Source organism: Syngnathus scovelli, chromosome 1 (genome assembly GCF_024217435.2).
Source record: "Syngnathus scovelli strain Florida chromosome 1, RoL_Ssco_1.2, whole genome shotgun sequence".
Classification (NCBI taxonomy): Eukaryota; Metazoa; Chordata; class Actinopteri; order Syngnathiformes; family Syngnathidae; genus Syngnathus; species Syngnathus scovelli.
Window position 1 is genome coordinate 20,607,899 of NC_090847.1, and position 22,448 is coordinate 20,630,346.

The 22,448-nt window shown below is 41.0% G+C and overlaps 1 protein-coding gene across 4 annotated transcripts in view; it reads right to left on the minus strand.

Annotated features, from left to right (window-relative positions):
- ldb2a (LIM domain binding 2a) overlaps nt 1-22,448 on the minus strand; it is a 46,584-nt gene that overhangs the window by 4,219 nt on the left and 19,917 nt on the right. Inside the window, exons 3-8 of one of the 4 annotated variants that reach the window (XM_049737163.2) lie at nt 13,282-13,454; nt 8,816-8,938; nt 6,695-6,778; nt 4,564-4,687; nt 2,973-3,026; nt 2,470-2,600 (exon numbers count right to left, since the gene is read on the minus strand). In XM_049737163.2, the coding sequence (XP_049593120.1) occupies nt 2,470-2,600; nt 2,973-3,026; nt 4,564-4,687; nt 6,695-6,778; nt 8,816-8,938; nt 13,282-13,454 (689 nt within the window). Of the gene's footprint in view, nt 1-2,463; nt 2,611-2,970; nt 3,027-4,563; nt 4,688-6,694; nt 6,779-8,815; nt 8,939-13,281; nt 13,455-22,448 lie in introns of all 4 variants that reach the window. The other 3 variants (XM_049737152.2, XM_049737142.2, XM_049737131.2) reach the window with 3 other exon arrangements.

Sequence of the window (22,448 nt, forward strand, 5' to 3'; positions counted from 1 at the left end):
GAAGCAGCTCCTTCCACGTACACTACATTGTGTGTCTGTGGCACAGGAGCACATCACCACCGCTGCCACATCGTCAAATTCACCAAGCAATCAAGACGCTTATCAGGCGCTAACTGTTTTAGCTAACATTAATCTGTGCTTCCCCCAAAAATCAATGCAGCTCTGCTCCCTGCTATTAAGTCACGTGTGGGAAAAGCTTGTTTAAAATGTCTCCTCTACAAATACTAACTATTCAATAATGATGTGGGAATGGATTTACTCAATGTAGTCCATTTTCCTTGCATTACAGGAGGAACCAAGGCCTCTCTAATAATTAACGACCTTCATAAAAATGTTTCATATTGCCTATATTAATAGTTCAAATGGAAAATATACCGCAAACTAAGATCTGCAATTAAGTGAACCTTATTTCAAAATCAACTTTACTTTTACCTTACAGCAAGCACTCAATGAGTCGTTGTTGCAGTGTTCACAAATGGAGTAGCACATGTAGACAGATAATATAGGCATATATTATTTAGTGACCAAAGTACGACTAATATTGCTGCGGCGAAATGAGGAGCAGATACTCCTGCCTCCACCTACATTTTATCCATATGTATGTTTTGTATTGCCCCAATTTTGTTGACTGGAATGTATGACAGGATTTGTATTAATGTCAAACAGGAAAGATGATTTGAGAGCAAATTAAACTCAAGGTACCACTGTGAATTTCTGACTATAGTTTAGTACTCCCTACATTAATATAAACACGCCACTAGAGATCACTGTTGTACACTGTAGGCACCCTTTCTTCAACACACACACACACACGCACACACACACACACACGCGCGCACGCACACACACACGTTCTCTACTCTAGCGACTGCGCAGCACCCCCCCTATTCCCCCATTACTCCCCTCCACCCCCACCAACAGAACCCCTCACCCTCCTCCCCTGGCGAGGGTCCACTGCTTGTTGTCATTGGGCTCACGTAGGCTCGCGCTCAGACGCACGCGTGCACGCACACATATACACGCACACACCAAAAAGCCCAACAACTTCTCAGACAAAGACACCAGGCGTGCAACATATGTATCTAGCGTGTTAGCATCCGCGGTGCCAAAGCCTGCGTGCGTGTGTGCGTGCATGTGTGTGTGTGTGTGTGTGCATGTGTGTGTGTCTGTACGTGTGTGTGGGTGGGTAGGACTGTGGTGGGGTATGTGAGGCAGTAGATGGGATGGGGGTGTGGGATGGGGGAGGTTCACATAGGCAGTAATGAGAGCTGGCACCAATCCAGACTGCCTGTTTGAGAGAAAACAACTGCACGCCTAGTGTGTATGCATGTGTGAACGCGCGTGTGTGCATGTGTGTGTGCGTGTGTGTGTGTGAGACGCCTGTACGAGTGGGAGAGAGCGACGAGGGCAACAAATGCGAGAAGATGACGAGACAGCAAAGCGTGGCACAGACAGACACGGCAGCGAAAGCAAACGAGGACACAGTGTGTGGGAGACAGACGGAATACGTTTAGGTTTTTTCTCTCTCCTCATACAGCAAGCGGCAAGTGAGAGAGAGAGAGAGAGAGAAAGAGAAAAAAGTGAAACAAAGATTTGTTTTAGAGCTCCAACTTTGCCAAGAAAAGTTTTCTTTGTGAATTTATATTTAGTTGACTGTGAGTCAGGAACACAGAGTGCAGAACCTGTGGCCTGCTCAGGGGCGTGAAGTAGGGGGGCCGACGGGGCAGGTGAGGCCCCGAGCATCCACATAAGTGTCGGGTGTTGGGAATGGGAATTCACAGCAATCACCACAGTTGAAAAAATTACACTGCACAGCAAAACGTCTTCTGTCGGGCAATACACCAGACACATAAAACGGACAAATGTGTCTTGCCACATTAGACGTTTTGTTTTCCTTTTTTGCCTTGACTCAACCCAATTACTCGTTGATTGGTAAAAGTGGCATTGGGGGCTACTTCTAACTTTTGAAGAATCTTTCCTAGAAATTATGAACAAACCACATTAGCCTGACACAAGCAAAACAAATTCTTTGTAATTTGTTACATTATAATTTTGCATTGCACATTTTTCTAGGACAGCTATCACCTTTTAACTTTCAAGAACTTTCAACTTGCCATTTGCTGCCACCGTCAGACAAAAAAAAACGCTACACTGTCTTCGTACAATTGCGCTGGTCCAACAGTATGAAAACAAGCTTGTGGATGAGCTTTAGCAGTTAGCCTTGCTAACTGGCTATTCTGATAGAATATTAAAATATTTGTACAAACATGACCAAGTCAGAGGAGTGGAATGAAGCTACGTCTTTGTTGCCACCTGCACCTTACATGGCTATTTTTTTCAATAAAAGTTGGGAAACACTGGCTTGCACAACTGCCAATTAACTTCTTCAACAACATTTTTGTTCGCTTTCCAATGAAAAAAAGTAAGAAGAAAGAGTCAAACCAGGATGGAGTCGATGCTTACAGGTACCTGACTGGAGAGGCTGAAGTTGGTAGCCGGGCTGCGCTTCTTGCCTGTGGCGGCGCCCACGCTGCTACTGGCGCTGCTGGCTGAGTTCTTCCGTTTCCGCCGCTTGGTGGTGGTCTGTCGGGCGGGCTCAGCTTTGGCGCGACCAGCAGACACAAACAGAGGCCATGCCAGGGACATAACGCATACAGCCGGATAAAAAGGGGACGGCGGCTGATACCATGCAGAAGCTTTATAGACAAAAATCTTCACATGCACTAATATATATATATATATATGTGTGTGTATCGTAAGGAGTATAGAACATATATTTTTGGATCCTGTTGAGACACAGTTGACATTCATGCTTGAATCTGCTTGTCCGTTATTCTGTGTCTCATCATGAGCTTTTAGGAGATTCCATCATGCATTGAGTTATGTATATTGCAGCCCTTATTTGAACATGCAGCAAGGTCAAGGCGTTCGACGGGCAGGGAGGCTTTTGTCCATCTGGGAACAAAAGATACCTTTTTTGTGATTGGTGGGGAATATTTCCGTTTTGAAGTTCTGTGGGTGTCCAGCTGAAAGCCAAAATTGTAGTGATTTTTATCGTGTAGATATTTTATTGATTCATAAAAGCATTGAATAGAGTGTGAGGAGTGATGATCTAAATTCATTCAACTTGTCAAGAAAGGAAAAAAATAGATGCGTCATGCACATCTGCATCATGTATCTTTGAATTAAATCTAACTTTGACTGTTTTTATTGCTTTCGTATGGATAACAGTTAACTTTTTTTTTAACACAGGTAGTTTAGAAGGTCTGAATTGTTATTTCAAACATTGCCTTCACAGTTACCGGTAGGTTATTTTTTTTATGATGACTTCCATGATTTCCTCCGGGAACAATGGTGACCTTACAGCTTCCTTGTACTGTACTTGACTTCTTTTTTTTCTTATCCGCATCTTTCCTCTTTGCATGGCTGACATTGACAGATGCGTGTGCGTCTCGGCAAACTATTGTCACAGATTTGTGGTATCCGACGGCTTTTTCCTGCGCCACTGACGCAGGGCAATCACTTCCCGTTTCCCCCCCAGAAAAAAAAAAAATCCCAAAAAATAAAAGACTTATCAGGGAGCGCAAATGCTGCGGATGCTTCCTTCCTGGCGCGAGAAACATGGCAAAGAATGGCAGGAAAGAAAAGGGGGGGAGCAGCAATGTGGAAGCTGGAGGTGGACGTCTTCAATTTTAAAATATATATATTTTTGAGTTATGGGATTGTATTTTGTAACATTTTAAATCATACCTTTTAATAATAAAAATATAATTAAAGAAGTACTACTACTACTACTACTACTAATAATAATAATAGTAATAACGGCGGCACACTGGTTAGCACGTCCGCCTCACAGTTCAGAGGATCCGGGTTTGATTCCACCTCTGGCCTTCCCTGTGTGGAGTTTGCATGTTCTCCCCGTGCCCGCGTGGGTTTTCTCCGTGCACTCTGGCTTCCTCCCACATCCCAAAAACATGCTTGGTAGGCTAATTGAGCATTCCTAATTGCCCCTAGGTGTGAGTGTGAGTGTGGATGGTTGTTTGTCTCCCTCTGTATGCCCTGCGATTGTCTGGCAACCAGTTCAGGGTGTCCCCCGCCTACTGCCCGATGACTGCTGGGATAAGCTCCAGCACGCCTGCGACCCCCGTGGGGACAAGCGGTACATATAATGGATGGATGGATAATAACAACAACAAGACAGCGATTTATTTTAACATAAAATACCAGCAAATATTTTACTAACTTTTGTATCACCAATTATCAACTAAAATCATTATTTAAAAATACTGGATCCTACTCTGGATAATACTGTCCACATCACCCCAAAATAAATCTACATCAAGATGGCGGTAACTCAGAGCCTTCAACTAAAATTGACTTGACAATGTAAGTAGTATTAGTGGAATAATATTACCTTGTCTTGTGCATTCCCAAGATCGTTGAATGGTGAATTTAAGACTCAAGCTAATTCATTTTGAAGAAGTAATTTTCTTGATGTTTATCCTCATGTGGGCTGTGTGTGTGTGTGTGTGTATTCCATTGAGAGCACAAAGTGTGGCTTACCTGGTGGCGCCACCATTCTCTGCCACTTTTGGAATAGGCATGTCTTGAGACAGTCGCGTGGGCTGAGGTTGTACGTCTTGTGTCGGGACATGAGCTCCTGCATGGGCTCCAGGATGACACACAACTAAAAGAAAGACCCAAAAATGCTCATAAATGAAAAAAGAACATGCAAATGAGCCACGTGAAGCGCTGCCCCCATTAAAAGAAATCCATAAAAAGGCAGGCTTTGCTGCTCTGCTCGCTTGATGTGTTAATTACTCCATAAATCAGACTTTTATGCGCGTTTATGAAAGAGTTGGAGGAAAGGAGTTTATTGTCATGTGCACCGGAGCAACTCGGAGTCTGTTAAAACACACAAATAAATGGCGCAAGACTATTTCTTATTTTAATATGTGCAACATTTGTTAAGCTGTTTACACCTTCAGATTTTATTATTCATCGTTTAAAAAACAGATTTTTTTCCCAGATGTATCAGATAAACAAAAATAAAAACAATATCCATCCATCTATCCATCCGTCAGTCTGTCCAACAACTCATTAATCCTTTAGTTAGCTATGAATATAACTCAAATATCATTAAATTAACATATTTAGTTTTGTTAGCTATAATGTCAAAACAGCATTGGCTCTCATTCTGCACCCCATGTCTATTTTCAGAATGAATAGAAGGAAGCAGGGCTACATGCAAAACATGCTGATGTATTCTCAAAGAGAAAGCGACAAAGGGAAGGTGTCAGGACATTTTCCCCGTCTATCGTATGAGGAAAGGGTGTATTGTATGGCCTACTGAACTAAGATAACAGAAGGGAAGCTAATGTTCATGTGGCATGGTGGATAAAAGGGTCTACACAGCAATAAGAGCCAACCAAACGGCCTATATTTGGGGAAATGTTTGGTGTACTTTTGGCCAAAATTTGCAATTGTTACGGTTCTCCCATTCACAAAAGATCAGCCCCTGAAATCACTTGGCAACATGAATTTTGTAAATATATCTATCATAAGCAGACCTACAAAAAAGTCTCAAGACACGGGTGGGGGGCTGTCATTTTGGTTTGAAGTAGACATCTTTCCAGGTGTCCTTTATTGACAAACTTGTGCTTGGGATTTTTTTAAAAACAATTTTAATAACCAGTTGTTCTTGACAACAAAGCGATTTTGTTTAATTACTACCAAATTTGAATCAAATACACTTGACAGATGTCTAACCCTAAATTCCTATATAATTAAAGGTTTGCGTTTATTCCTCAAAAGCAGCCGTAATTGGACAAAAAACAGTTGTGTTGCAAATGCTTTTGTGCAATGCCAATTATTGTGACAGAAAAAAAAGCATGCAGCGGCGTATAACCACCTTGCACCCACTCCACCCTCCCCAATTTCTCCATTCCCCAGCCCCCTTTGTGTCTCCCTCAATTGGGTTATTATAAGCAGCCGAGGTGCCCTTACCGCCTCTCCCGACCCCTCACCAACACCCCCCTCCTCCCTTCCCGAATTGCGTGCTGCCATTTCGCAATTACGCGTCTCAACAGGGAGCGTTCATTAATGTTATGGTAATTTTCTGTATCCAATTAATTCCTCCGCCTCGCGCTCACTCGCTTTCTCGCCATTTGGAAAAATACGAGCATGTCAGTCAACAGCGTAGTTAAAAAAATAAAAAAACACACACACACATACCACCTTCCTGTTTGTGGTTATCATATAGCTTAGACACGCTACATAAACAGGCATAAGTTAAGAAGATTGTCTTGTTTTTCCACAAGAACCAGCATAAACTTGATCTAAAGAAGAGAGGAATTATATTCCTTTTACATCAGCAAGTGCACGTTAATATTATGCCCAATAAAGATTTTGGAATATTATAAAAGAACATTCCATTTTATACTCTGCTGCGATACACGTTATTTTTCATATAATCCGAACAATACATCCTTGTTTATGTATCAATTGAATGCTCTTCCACTAGGCGGCGCAAGGTATAATTAACAACATTCATTATACAATTATTGAGGACATTATTATTTAGTGGTGCTCTCTGAGATTTTTTCCCCCATTTGAAATATGTGTCTAGGCTCAGTGACATTGTACACATGTACAATATACACAAAATACATTCACCCCCTCCTCCCACGCTTACCCTGAGGTAGTTGAGGGTGAAGTTGGTCAAACCCATGCGCGTGATGTTTTTAGACAGTTGCTCCAGCACCTGAGGGTCTTGTGCCTGCAGTGGAAAAAACATGCAGACAGACTTTAAAGGCCACAAACAACCTAATACAACACAACACAATACTCCCTAAAATAATCTAAACACAAAGCAATTATCCGCTACCAATTAGGCTGATTGGCATTCATACGCACTGAAGTAAAAAATGTAACAAAAAAGCACACAACACAATTGTTGTCATTTAACACCAAGTAGATCTTTTTTTTATTGTAACACTAATCAAGCCATCTAATCAATATCGTTATTACGTTCTAATCTTGATTTTGTTGACTGATTCCCTACTTATGACTGCCACCTACAGGACTGGAATGCCACTGATGCTTCTGATGTAAAAAAATATTTGGACTTAAAAATTGTTCAGTTGTTTGCCTTACAGTGGTGTATTCACGCACTACATTTGTTCTTTGTGCATTTGCATTTTTCACACTGAGCAAAGCCGCTAACACTTACTTAGGTGATGATTTATTTGACTTTATGGCTACTGTGCATTCCCACGCCACTAAACAGTCATCACTTAACAGCTTTAGAAACTCTCACAGAACATAACGTACATTGTAAAATGTGATTATAGCCATAATTTTCTTATTCTGAACCATAAGTAGATGCTGAACTGGGTAACTTGGGGTGTATAATCAAGAGTATTAAAAAAGTTACTCTTCTGGCTAATCATTCATAACCTTGCATAACATAAATAAATGCAACAACTACAATTTAGTAATCTATAAAGCTGGGGAAAAAAAAGTTGACAGCACTGTGGGTCATGTGTCATATGATTAATGTGATGGCTTCTCTTGCCAAAAGCAAAATGACTAGAAAAAAATTCCTAGAGTCAAAAAAGGTCCACGTCTCTCGAGTTTTAGACTGTTTTAGACTGATTTCCCAGCGTGTGCTGTGTTTGTGTGTGTGTGTGTGTGTCTTTGCCTTCATTAGGAGGCGCAGCCATCAAAAAGAGTGAACACAGCAACAAACACACAAGCACGCAAACACAAAACCAAACACACAGCACCCAAAATGCACCTCTTCAGAAATTAGTGGAGTAACACCCAGGGGGGCTAATTTATCAGTGAGGTAAAATTCATATAAAGATTTAGCCAAAAGAAACACACACACACACACACACACAACACACACACACACGCACGCGCACGCACACACACACCTACATCTCGGCCTAAAGTATTAGGACAAGTGACACCTTTATTTGGACAAAAGTAAAATTGGTGCCTTTGCCTTGAACTGACTGGAAATGCCATTATCCAGTTTGTACTCCTTCATTCGCATTATATTATCTAATTATTAATGCAAAAGTCAATCATAGTAGCAGCCCTAATTGGGACACATGCCACCTGCAGTAAATTTAATATGTACAACATACCGGCAAAATAATATTTGGACACATGCCACCTACTGGTGGTGAAATATAAATTACAGGCATAGGCACTGGGACACATGCCACCAACATGAAGAGGAATGCAACATGTGGCAAAGGTAATGGGACACCAACTGACTGTTTGGTGACACGTGCCACCGAAAATATTGGGACACATACAGGTCATCCCAAATGTGTTTAAGGGTCTTAGCTTTTCCATGTACTAAATTCATCCTAGCACGCTCTCCTTGGACCTTGTTTTGTGCAACAGAATAGAAAGAAAATGGGCTTTCTACAGAGCTGGAAGCATTGAAAAGTCAATTAATGTCCTTTTATGGACTTTTGATGAAACATTTTTTTGATCAACAAAATTAGTTTAAATAGTTTGGTGTGTTGCAATTGTGGAGAATAATTAGATTTGTGTGTGTGTGTGTGTGTGTGTGTGTGTGTGTGTGTATGTGTGTGGGGGGGGGGTGCACAGCAAGCATGTCTAGACAGTCACCAGATAAAGGGACTGAATGTCACTTACTCGCATTAAGCCGATTATTATTATCCAACCTCTCCATCAGACAATACCTCTCCCTTAAAAAAACAATCTTTCTGCTTGGATGACCCTGAATGGACGTGTTGTGTTGCAGTCATGTGTGTGTCTCAATTCAACTCACATGCATGGCCAGTATGCTGCGAGGGATGAGCTCTCGGTACTGCCGAATGGTAAAGTGCCACGTCTTGATCCTCATCAAGTCGTCAAAGGCGAACTCTACGATCAGACGACCTTCCGTGCAAACCTGCCGTTAACATTGTTATTTGTTAGATTCATTCAGAAAACAGAAAAACTTTGCCAATGCTTCAACATTGGGAAATGAATTCGTCAACGACTGTAAATCAGGATGGAAATATCCAAAAATTAGGATGTCTTTAAAAGTCAACACAGTCAAGAAACCTATTTATTTACAAAGAAGGCAGATGGAAACTAAAGTGAATGTAAAAAATCTGTACACCTCTGTTAAAAAGGCAAAGGCTTTTTTGTTTTGTTTTTATTTATTTATTTTTATTTTGTACATGTATTGATGAATGAAGAAAAAAATAGCTTCAAGCAAAGAGCACCTTTTCACCATCCAGCCAAAAATGGACTGAATTTTATTTATTTATTTTGTACAAAACAATCGAAATTTTGGGTTGCTAAATGGGGGTTCAAATTGATCAGAGACGTTTTGACCCATTATTGGATTATTCTTGACCCAACTGACCTTGACATCAAACTTTGATAATTTATAATAATTTGATCATTTTAAGGATTCACAATGGAAAAGGCACCATATTTTGTATGGTATGTGACTGAGGCATGGCGGCACAGGGTTGGGGTCCATGAGGGGTGCAATATGGCCAGCAGCATCGTTCTTGTTGATCCTCAGGAGAGCATCTGCGCTGGGGGGGCATTGATTAGAGCGAGTGTGTCTGCTGGGATTACATCTTGGCCGTTGCCATGCCGACTAATCAGCTGATTTTTTTTCCCTCCTCTTTTTGGCCCTCTCTCGGCTGCCGGTTGTCATGGCAACGCTGCGCGAGGAGAAGCTGGAGCGAGCGAACACCCCGGCGAGCGCTGGCTCCAGCTAAAGGGGGCTAGAAAATGTTCTCTTCCTTCATTGTTTCTCTCTCTCTCTCTCTTCCTCTCTCTCTCTCTTGCTCAGTCTTTCGCTTTCTCTCTCCTAATTGGCAACTCTGCCTGACCTGAACTTCTTTTGTCTCGGGCGTCTGAAACAGCCTTGCTGGATGATATACTGTTATTTTCACTTTCAAATAAAATAAAATCTTTTTCCAGGAAAGCGAGGAGGAGGAGGCCCACACGCAACAAGAAAATTAGTAATTTCATATCTTGGAGCAAAAATAGCTTCATTGTCTTCTTTTTTACATATTTTTATTGATCCAAGTTAAGTGTCACTTTCTTCAGCATGAAGAAACGTTGTAATAAGCATTTTTCCATTCTGCTGTTGTTCATAAACACCACTGACATAACTGACATTAATGTTGGGTTAAGTTTTGAAATGATTTATATGAGTCTCACTTCTTAATAGCACAAAACGCTGTCATTTGAAGAGGGGTGTGTAGACTTTTTACATCAACTATGCATATGTCTTCATGCACTAAAGAGCTCGTTTGTAGTTGGCCAGATTAAACGCTTAAATTACACTGTGAAAATAATATCATATTTTTCTTCATTTCAAAAGTTATATTAAGGAAAGTACAAAATTAAATGAATAAATTAATAAAATAAATCCCCCAAACAGGTGGGACAAAGTCTACAGCTCTTACCAAAAGTTTTAAAACAATGAAGCCCATTTTGAAAATTGGCTTTAAATCAATAACAATACATAATTTTTAATCTCACTTGGTGTATTTTTTAATGCACAACCAATGGGACTGTACTCAATTGTTTGAAATCATCTTAGCTCTTTTGAATGAATTTAAATGGTATTAATCTATTCCAGCTATCTGAAAAACACAGATGAAATGTTTGTATTGTCATAAAAACATGCTGAACTGCAGCATTTCTTCTGAATGCTAAAAAGAAAAAAAAACACCCAGGTGATAGCTCGTATTTTGACAATTTGGGTCACTCGTTAGTTGAGGTACCACTTTCATTGGTGTATTTGATTTGAAATTTACAACCTGACATGTAAACTTAATCTCCGCTAGCGCTTTAAACGGCCACACAAAAAATGGCCACGGTGCTTAAATCAGAATAATTGCCCAGTATAATAACGCTGCTTGAATTCTTCTTGGTGCCACTTTTGGGCGATATATCACGCCCTTGAGTGGAAGCTTTTTCTACCAAATCTAGCATGGATCTGATCACACGCTCATATATTTTTGTCACGGGCTAATGCACAATGCTTGCCAATCAATTTATCTCACGATAAATAGTCATTGAAAAGTTGAGGGAGAATACCCCAAACTAAAAAGCGCTCTATTAAATAGTCAGGGCCCCCTCGCAGACCGCCCTCCCTGCCCCCCCTTCCTATTGATTTAGGAACGAGGGGGTCATAAATCTTGAGCACGGCGGCGCTGAGACGAGGGCATCTCCGATGCCGAGGAGCGCCAAAGGACAACACGGTGACGCTCAATCAATTAGTGACACGCGAGCCGAGTGTGGTTAAATCAATTTGTATGATGGCAGACATTGGCGGCGAATACAAATGACAAAACAAAAGTTGACGGATATGCATAGCAGTAATCTTGTTTGATGATGTTGATGATTTTAATATTTGCAATGTGAAAATTAGAGGAATTGATGAGTGAATCTTACACTCAAAAATATAAAAAATGAACATGTATGCTTCTATGTGTAATTAGATGTAACTTTTGTAGTAATTAGCACTGCTGAGAACATATTACATAAAAAAGTTAGCAAAGAAATTACAGCTATGCAGGTTTTATATGCAATTTAGGCTAGAATCGGTGTGCTTTAATTTTAAGAGATATAAAAACATGCGTTACGTACGTTTCCCACCAATTCAAGCGTTTCACATAGGGTTGAATTAAAAAATACGCTTTTCGCACTTTTTTTGTACAATTTATAAAATATACATTGAAAAAAATAGTTCAAGTTCACTTTAAAAGGTTTAATTTAATATAAGGGTTATTATTATCATGTTATCACAGACGTATTTTGCAAGTATTATTCTAGTTTACAAACACTGTTGTTACCACTGTTATTTAGGAAAATGAGCCCGGCGTAAATCTCAATAAACCTCAAAATGTGATCGTCCCATTAGTGTGGAATTGTGTGCGAGAGACATTCAAAGAATGAGACAGACAGCGAGAACGGGCAAGAGAAAGAGGGAGAGAGAGCGGGTGGAGGAGAGGAGAGAGCGAGATGGGAGCTGGGGATGATTTCTCTAGGGATGAAGGATGCATGTGTGTGCGTCTGAGTATGTGTGTGTGTGAGTGAGTTGAGGGAGGGGAGGGGTGTAGGCGGCGGGGGGGGACGTTGGAGGAGAGAGCGAAAGGAAAATGAGCGAGCAAGGCAAGGGGATGAGAGGGGGGGGGGGTTGAGGTAGGGTTGGGGGGGTGCCTTTGCTGGTGGGGGTGGGAGGGTGGGGTGCGTGAGGGAAAAGCGAGGCGAAGCAGAGCTGATTGAGATTCGGGCCTCCGGAGCTGCGAGGCTCAGCGGCGCTGCTGGGAGCTGAGGGAGAACACGCTCGCTTATTGGAATTCTTCTTTTCTTTTTTTTCTTTTTCCTAATAAATTAATTATTCTCATCCAATTTAGAGCCAGATGAAAAGAGCGAGAGAATCACGACGGGCAGAAAAATGTAGCTTTGTGTTGACCGGGCCCGCGGCGCCTTGCTCGTGTCTGAATGGTAATCTTATGTATTGTGTTATTTATCATTAGATAAAATTGCTGCGTCGCCACTATTCTCAGGCCAAATGAAAAGCCATTTTGAGGGCTACTCCAAAACACAAGCTGTTTATTCATGAATCAAATACCAGATTTCAGAATTTAGCCTCCAAAGTGAGTTTTAGATATCAATGTGAAAATTGGTAGGCATGTTGATTGTGGGTAAACTGACCAAAAAAGTTCTAAGAAAATTCAGCTTTTGAAATCACTTTCATTGGGCATCCTGAAATTTGGTAGGCACATCTATCATGAAGAGACCTATAAAACAGTATCATGAACCCATGCCAGAAAAGACCAGGAGTTTACCATTTTGCTTTCGAGCACACAATTCAAGACGTCATTCCAAAAGAAATTCTAATTACACATTATGTACTATTATTTGAATGGAACAAGAAAAAATAATGAAGTGCAAATCATTTTTGCCCCTGGGAAAACATTGTTTCTCTCAAGAATCAAAATTAAAGGCCTCTCAAATTCATATATTAATAATGTGCAGGTGTAAATTGTAAACAGCAGCAAAGTGAAACACGGCGGAGCAAAAACACACAGCATTGAAGTTCAACAACTTAAAGATTATACCTGTAGTATAAAGAAAAGGGCATCTGGGTTACAGATAAAGCGATTAATTCGAAGTTCATCTTGATCGTAACCTCGTCGACTGTTGAATGGTCTCTTATAGTGCGGCTTTTGCCATAGCAGGTGTGCCAAACCTATCAGGAGTTTGCTGTACCTTGGTGAACATGGGCTTGCCATGTTGGGTGACCATGGTGCACTGGTCGCAGTCCAACGTGATGCACGAGTTGTGGAAGGACTCCTTGGAGTGTTTGAGAATGTAGTGCAGCTCGCTCACGCCACCCTCGAACACCGTGCTGAAGTAGCGGGGGATCAGCGTCCGGCCAATCGCTGCAGCAGAGAAGGGTACAGAGGACAAGGACAGAGGTGGTCAGTGAATTTCTGTGTGCAGGAGGATCACATGCTAACACATTTTAACAAAGAAGCTAGGCATTATCTGGAATACAAAAAAAAAAATAAAAAATGTTTTGTCCGGTAATTAGAATGCTATTAGTTGGTATGAATTGAAAAGCCTTATTCAGACAAAAGTAGTGCTTTGCCCCTGTGTGGTATGTTTTTGCTCAAAGCAAGTTGAGAGCTTCATTTAGACAAAAGTAGGCCTCTGATGTCAAGCCGTGGCATCTTGGTACCAGAGAAATACGTACATCAAATTGAGTTGAGAAGCGTCAGTTAGACAAAAGTAGTGCTCTTCTGCTCTTGTGGCATTCATAGGAAATTAGGGGCTTCAGTTACAGATGGCTTTTCACTACTCTGTAATCCGATACCCTTTTCTCAATGAATATGATGCTAACAGTTGCTATGCTAAAGTGATATCTCATTCAAATCAGTAAGACTCCAGCGTCACAATATGCTTAATAATATCCTTTAACGGCGGTGGCGGCTACAGTTTTACTTCAAAACAGATGAATTCCATTTCCAGTGTTACATATGGTAAAAAAGTGTGTACCTATGCATAAATATGACTGGCATGTTTTTCCAACTCAATACAGTCAGGCATGGCTAAATAACACATAGTGTTTGGCATCATGAGCAGCAATTGGACACTTCACTCTCGTTCTCTCCATCTCCATAACCCTCTCACTATCTCTCTTTGTGTCTCCCTTGCTTGTCCCGCACTGCAAAACAAAGTATGTCTCATAGTGGAGCTGACTGCTAATGAGCAGGAGCTCCGAGGTGGGGTGGTGGGGAGGCTTTGGAGGGTGGGGGGTGGATGAAAGATGGAGAGCGGGAGCGGTAGAAGGAGGGAAGATGAAAAAAATAGGGGATGTCAGCGAGCGAGGGAAAGGAGGAGGTGGCGAGGGAGGGATAGAGATAGAGAACGAGAGAGAGCGCCGTGGCAAGGTGGAGCGAGGCCTAGAGTTTGTCTTGCCAAAAAAAAGCGTCCCAATCAAACCCAGCGTGCGTCGCCAGGGGTGACAGAGTGATAGATGGCGAGTAATGGCGGCCATGCTGGGATCGTTTCAAGCGTTGCGGTTGTCGCTTGGCTCCGGTCGGCGTTTTTATTTACACTCGAGACGGCTGGACTGAAGAACGAGCAGCTTGGGGTTCCTTGTAAAAACGTGTCGACTGTTGACAAGTCAGCTGATGTCCATTCATGGACGTTTTTACACCAACCGCTAAAAGTGGTACATTACTTGATACCGAAACCTCAAACTTTTAGCATCACGACTAATAATCCCAAATTTTTTTATGACAATATTTGGGATATTATGGGAAATTATTATAGAAATAAAGTCAAAACATGGGAAAAATACAGTGTTTCGCGACAGAAGACAAAATACGACAAAAAATATTTTAAAAAATTAAAATAGAATTTTCAAAATAAATGTCATTTAAATTACATTAAACAAATTTGTAATTTCTGACAATAAAGTAAAAATATATTAAAAAATATTGGATTTTACAGAAATAAATTCAAAATGTAACGCTAAAACTAATTGAAAAAAAAAACACACAACGCAAACTTCACGACAGTCACCACCAATTCATATTATTTTCCTTGGAGTGGAAGGAAAATATGAGTTGATGGCGCTAATGTTTGACAACCGTCATGACACCCCTGAAGTAGAACAAGGACAATACATTAAGCTGATTTTTTCTGTATTTGCAGGTCATGTGGAGAGTAAATATTCTTACTGTGTGTTTTTATACAGTACGAAACTTTTGAGTTTGTTGTGTGGGCTGGAACAGATTAATTGCGGTTCCATTCTATTCAATGAGGAAGGATGAATTGGGTATATAAGTGTGGTCATGGAACGAATTAAACTTATATCTCAGGGCAGCACTGTTGATGATATTAATTAGATTGGTAGAGTACATCTCACTTTCTGTGTAGTCTTTCCTCTGGCTGGCTTTGGCTGGCTGGCACGCCTTCAGAGATGCGCGATAGCTGGCACAGGCTCAGGAGGGAAGACAACGAGCGGCATATGCCTCTCAAGTAATGTGTATCCAAACATGCAATTTACAAATAATTAACGCCGTGTTAATTAGTCACATTAATTCACGCCACTTTGTCGAGATTGTTCCCCCCAACACCCCACCCTACCACCGGCAGTGCCCAGGACTCCTGCCAGCAATGCCAGCCAGCCAGAAAAGACGTCAGGAGCTCTTTTTTGTTTGTGCTGTGAATAAAGGGGGGCCGCTGGCGCGAACGAACGCTCAACACACACACACACACACACACACACACAATCTCAGACACACACAGTCATACGCACACAGCACACAAAAGCTTGTACAGTCAGTGCACATATAAAGTGTATGGAAGCAGAAAACTCCAAAATAAACTGAGGCAGGTACACAGAGTCTCCCTGCCAACAAATACAAATCATTTACAGAGATCTGTTTACTGTATAAAATGTGTTTGTTCAATTAACTCATTTGCTGCCCATCTGAAATAAATGATTAGTGGAAATTAGAATTTTTATTTGGTAGCAGTCTGACTAAATAATCAGGACATGGTTTTCATTGCAGGATGACCAGAAATCAAATCAAAATGAGTATTTTCGGGATCAACATTTTTCGACTTGGTACTGTGTAGCTTTCCTTGTACTTCCGCCTATGCTTTTTTTAACCATATATGGACATAAACAAGCACGCACAGTGCAAATACCATCGTTAACACTACACTAATGCTTTGAGCTGCCCACACAGACCGCCCACCACACGCACGCATACACACACATATAGGTAGAGACGCACACATCTATGGGATGTATACATTTAGAGTCGTAATGATGCACAGAGGGAGAGGGAAGGCTTCTGGGCAAACAACAAGCACACCCACATGCAAGAACCACATCAAACACCAAACTGTACAACCCATAATACACAGTATAGTTTGGAATTTATCCCCAGATAGGATTGATTTTTCCCCAACATCTTACTATTTGTATGAATTATTCGTGATATATTTTAATTTGTAACATTTTGCCATCATGAGGGAGTCTGATCTAATGGACAATTTTGAAGGATTTGGCACAGATGCCGAAACATTGCTCTTACAAAAAAAAAAAAAAAAGAAAGGTCACAGGCATCGAAAGATGAAGAAAGATTATTCAGAGTATATCATTTTTAGATCAAGGAGAAATATGATAAGGCAGAATAGTTGGGAACCAGTGATCGAACAATGAACTTGCTATTAGCTTGGCTTTTTGGGACATTTTCACACCATACAAGTTACTTTTTAGATGTTTTGCGAAAAATATCATACAATGAGAGCAATACAAATACTTTAACATCATTGAGATACATAAATACATTTGACTAAAATAACGTAAATAGCATGTAGCTGACAGCATAATGGCTAATGACTAGCATCGACTTATATAAGCAAACGCATTATAGGAGCAGGAACAACAGAGTGGATCAAGCATCTGGCTGAGCTCTATTGATTTCTTTACAGTGTGCAGCGTTGTGTACAAACCCGCGCTCTGCTCGACCTACGGTGTGGCCTGTGATCAATATGCTAAGCTAAAAATACTATCGCAATCGATGATTACCCTTTGGCGTTTGCTAGTGTTGATGATTGGCGAGATGAGAGAGGCACAGATGAAAACCAAACTGACATATTGATCAGGCCCGGCTCGATCATCGATTAAAATGGTTTCGTTGTCGCGGCTCAAAAGGAAAGAAGGGTCTTAGCGTCATTGGCAAAATAATTAAGTGCACTCAAGTTAAATGTCTTTCGTGCAGATGCGCGGGCCATCAAATTGGGCCACTATAGTCCGGCCAAATCCAATTTTATAACTGAATGTCTTAGAATTTAGCAAAAAAATTGTATTTGTTACCAATTGTGCAATATTTGACCCTAAGGGACAAAAAAAAAAAAAAAAAAGCCAAAATAATATTAAAACAGTAGAATGACTTCTTGAGAACTTAGGATGGATCATAAACAAGCTTACCAAATTTCATGTTGCTTAGTAAAACTGGCAATTACAGAATAGATTTTCAAAATTGTGGCGATACTATGAATCTCAAAGTGACCCTAAAATGGCTGCTTCAAACCTAAATGGCACACTTTCTGTCTTTGGCTTCAGAGACTTTTTTGAGGGTCGACTCATGATAGACATGTCGACAAAATTTCAAGTGGTGAGGTAAAACTGGCCTTGGGTGGTAAAATTTCATTTTTGTTTTTCAAATTTTGCTATGGAGAAGAAAACCTCAAGTCTGGAGGACCATTGAAAACTACGTACACACACACGCACACGCACACGCACACACACACACGCACACGCACGTGTGTGCGCAATATATGCACCAGAATGTGGGAATCACTGCTCAGAACATGAAATATTCATGGGTGATAAAAGTTTAATTCCATCTCTGGTCGTCCTCTCTGCATACTTCCTGCCATCAAAGCTGGAGTCTTGTGTTTTTTGTCAGCTAAACAACTTTCCTGTTGCCTCCCGCCGTGGAAAAACAACAGCGACTTTAATTCAACCAATCAGAAGGTTTTCTTGTGTACTCTAGATGGTGACTTCGTTCAGACAATCACAAAATCAGCAGTAGAAAGAAGGATATTTTTCTTCATTAAGCATCATCAAATATTTATATAATAAATAATAATACGAATGCAAATATTACAAAACTTTTTTGGAGTGGTAACTGGAACAGATTCACACTATTTTCTTCAGTATTTTTTGTCATTAGGTCCTGCGAGCTGTACATTCAAAAGGTTTCTCAAGGGTTAAATAGCACAATGCACGTTGCTGACAAGTTTCATTTGAGTGGACCAATGTCGGCGGAAGGGAGGGATGAGGGTGAAGTTGTGATGAGGGAAGGAGAAAAAAATGTGAGGAAGAATTGAAAATCGAGGGTTAGGCTGGAGGACAGAGGATGAAGGTAAAGTAAAGTGTGTGTGTGTGTGGGGGGGGTAGTCCCCTCGAGGCCAGCCCTCATCCCCTCTTCACCTCCATCCATAATTCAACAGTGTGTGTGTGTGTGTGTGTGGGGGGGGGGCTCCTGCACTAACCCCCAGGGAAACAGGAGACATAGACGCACCCCTGCCGTCCCCCCCTTACCACCTTCCCTGATAAGCTAACAGCAGCACCACCCAAACACTGTAACAGCATATCACTTTCCCCATAAAACAGACATTGCGAAGGACTGCTGTGATGAGGCGTCCCCACGCTGTGTCGTTCAATACCAATGACACACACACACACACACACACACACACACACACATATGAACAGCACACACGCATTCCTGGGGAGTCTGAATCAATGGTAATGAGCATCGCTTGTCTCTGTTTGGCCTCTGATAATCAAGCTCTAATCTGAAAGGGGCAATGATACCTGGAGTTCGACACCTATTTAGTCAGGGGGGGAGCGGGGGGGGGTTCTCGTGTGTATGTGTGCAGTTCATTTAGTAGATGAACTGCCGCCGTTTTCCCTTGAATCAGAAAAATATTAAAATAAAAAAAATAAAAATGCAACAATGTTTGCAGGCAGGCCAGCTCGACATGGTCAACAGCGTGAGTCATTACTGTAACCACGGCAACACAGGTCAACATAACCTTTCATGAAGTGACGCTGTAAAACCACACGTACACACAAGTTTGACTCAACCTGACTTGGCCTCGAAACCCTAATTGTGAATGAGAACTTTGCTTTGAAACCTTAACTGAAATCCTAAAACAGGTTTTAAACCCAGATTTGGAATTATAACCCAATTTTATTTGAGACCCTACCTTAAAAACGCTAACCCTGCCTTAATGCCCTCATTTCAAACCCTAACCCTTTCTTGAAACCCTAACCCAAGTATAAAACCTTAGATTCAAAAACCTTAACTCAAAATCCAAACCTACTCTTGGAATAATCCATAATAAAACCTTCATTTGAAGCCCTAATCCCGTTTTGAAACGCCAATTTCCGAATTTGTCTTAAAACCTTTATTTGAAAGTCTAATTGGCAGCTGTTGCAAATGTTAGCAGAGGATTTATTTTTGAGCAAGTATTGATACATGTTTGGGGGGGACCTTAAAGAAGCCTTAGATGAATTAAGTAATAAAATGAAAATATAATAAGAATAAATATTTGTTTGTGTGCATGTGTTTTTGTGTAAAAGGCCCACATAAACATTTAATGCCTTAAGTAAACCCTCTCCCAGACCGGCGAGGTTGATGGGTCTCCTGCACACTGTATTATATATAAATATGGATTTTTCTTCCATGTGTCAATAATTCTGTGTGTCTTGTGTATCTCTTCCCGCCAGTGTGTGTGTGCGAATCTTTTCTAGGTGGAACGTGTTGCCGTCCGACCGACCGTCCGTCCGTCCGTGCGTCGGCTTTGCAGATGAAGCTGCTATTCATTATTAATCCAGCTCTCGTCTCGGTACGCTCGCCTGGCCGACCTTCCGCCGGAGTTTTCCACTGTTAAAAGCTCAGCCGCTGCACTTTGCGCGTCACTTTTTCATGAGCGCCCTGTTTGTCGCTGTAAAAAGCGCCGGGGCTAAATTACATCGATGCATGGAAGAAAAAAAAAAGACGAACAAAAACAAAATGGCAGATTTGTTCGGTAACGGACCTGCTTAGGCCGGATGCTTTCAAATGGAAACGTGTGCTGATAAGCATGTTGTGTGTGGAAGCAGCCGCACACTGAACACACAGAAGGTGTGTTTTTATTTTTCCAAAGAACAATCTTGCCTGGTCTACATTTGAATTGAAGATGATGGGACAGCATGGTGGGATGCTCGTGAGCATGTCTGTCGAGCACTTCCAAGATTCTGCATTTGCCGTTCCTCGGCTGAGCTATTTTCTTTTGGGGAGAGGGTAATATTGTATTTTGGTAAAATGCATCATCAAGTCTTTAAAATTGAAACATCAATAGTTGTTGTTTTTGGAAAGTGTAATATTGGTAGTTTGTCTCCTTTAGATAGTCAACATCAACAGCTTGACTTCTTTGCAGGAAAAAGCATTATCAAATTTGTCTTCTTTTTTAGACGGTGCTAAATGAATGTCATTTTCTTTCCCTGGATAGGGCTAAATGCATTTTTTTATTTTTGGAAAGTACAACAGTCGTTTGTCATTTACTTTGGAAAGTTCAACATCGATAGTTTGTGTGCTTCATAGGAAAGTGTACCTTTCAAATACTACCTATACTTTTTGAAAAGGGCAAAAATGATAATTTGTCTTACTTTTTGGAAAATAAAAGATCGAATTTTCTTTTGACATCCAAATCTTCAATGCAGCACATTCAGCGAGCCTTAAAAGCCTCATTTTCTATTCAGCGAGCCAAGTAAATAAATACAGTCTCACATCTTAATAGAGAAATAAAAGCGAAGCCTGATATTGTGAACTTGACCATTTATGTGTAACAATATATATATATATATATATATATATATATATATATATATATATATATATATATATATATATATATATATATATATATATATATATATATATATTTCATCATTCAAACTATCATTCAGGTTGATGACATCTTTTCCAAACTGTTGTAAGAACTGGATTAACCATTATAGAATCCGCAAATAAATTATTTACGTAGTTGAGTTTATTCGCCGTCGAAATTAAACTGTCCAACTAGGTGCTGAAAATGATCATTTTGCTACAAACTTTTAACTTAGATTCTCTCCCACTCCATGACAGAGGCTTCATGACGCCAGACGGCCTCTTTATGGCTCTACTTAAAGAAATGTGTTAAGCAGGATCGCCATTGTTTTGCCACCCACCCTTTTGCAGGTCAAAGGGTTCAACACGAATGCTTGGGACATACACTTTAAGAACTCATACAACTTGTGATATAAAGAAAGTTAGCGCGTTCACACTACTTTGACGTGTGGCTCGCCACTTTTCTCAGCTCCAGATGGCCGAAGAAAGTGCGGCAATGACGGGCAGAGAGGAGGAAGGAGGCTTTGGTGGGCATGTAATTGATCCTTTTGCCGCTTTCTCCCCTTTCACGCACTAATTCACTCGGGAGATTCGTGTCGGTGACAAGCCTCCTCGCCGCTGAGCTCACTTGTTTAATTGGCCGGAAAAGACGCCACCGAGAGGCCGAGCGGGACGCGGCGGAAACGACCCACGTCATACGAGCGCGCGAGTCACTTTAAATTAGGTGTGTGTGAGTGTGTCAGACATGGCACACTTCCAGCTAAGTCACTCTAATTTTTATAGAATTAAGATTGGAAACATGTCAAACCAAAAGGAAGGACTGAGTGAGCTGAACTTTCCTTCATTAGGATTTACAGTAATTCTAAAAAAATTGTTAGGAATACACGCGTGAAGTCCGCAAAAAAAATCGGCAGCAGGTCATTCTGTATTTAAACATAAATCATATCAATAGTAGTGGTAAATCCTGCTCAGAAGCACTTACAGATCACAAGACAACATTTTTGACACAAGATGGTCAAAATGATAGAAATACATTAATCAACCAATTGTTAACCCGTCTCTCACAATAGCTGTTTTTATGTATGCCATAGTGCAAGTGCAACGGTTGATAGTAGGCGACTGTGTATTCACAAGGGAGAAGAGTTGCGGGAAGGACGACGAGCATGCTGGTGTTGGACTCATCTATTGTTTGCGAGGCCACCATTGTTTTGGAGTCGCTTCGGCAGCGGGACTGAGAAGCAGGAAGCCTGAGGAGCGGCCCATCCTCGCGGACGGCTGGCGCCCTCCGATAGCCGCTGCCCACCTTCCTGTTGGCACCATTCCCACCCTCTGCCAGAGGCCCACTTCATTAGATACACTTTAGATGTCATTTGATTGAGTACAACAAGAGGTAATACAAAGTTTACATGTCGAATGATAATTGTCGCATTAATGCAGAGCGGCATACTGAAAGACTTTTGTTGGTGC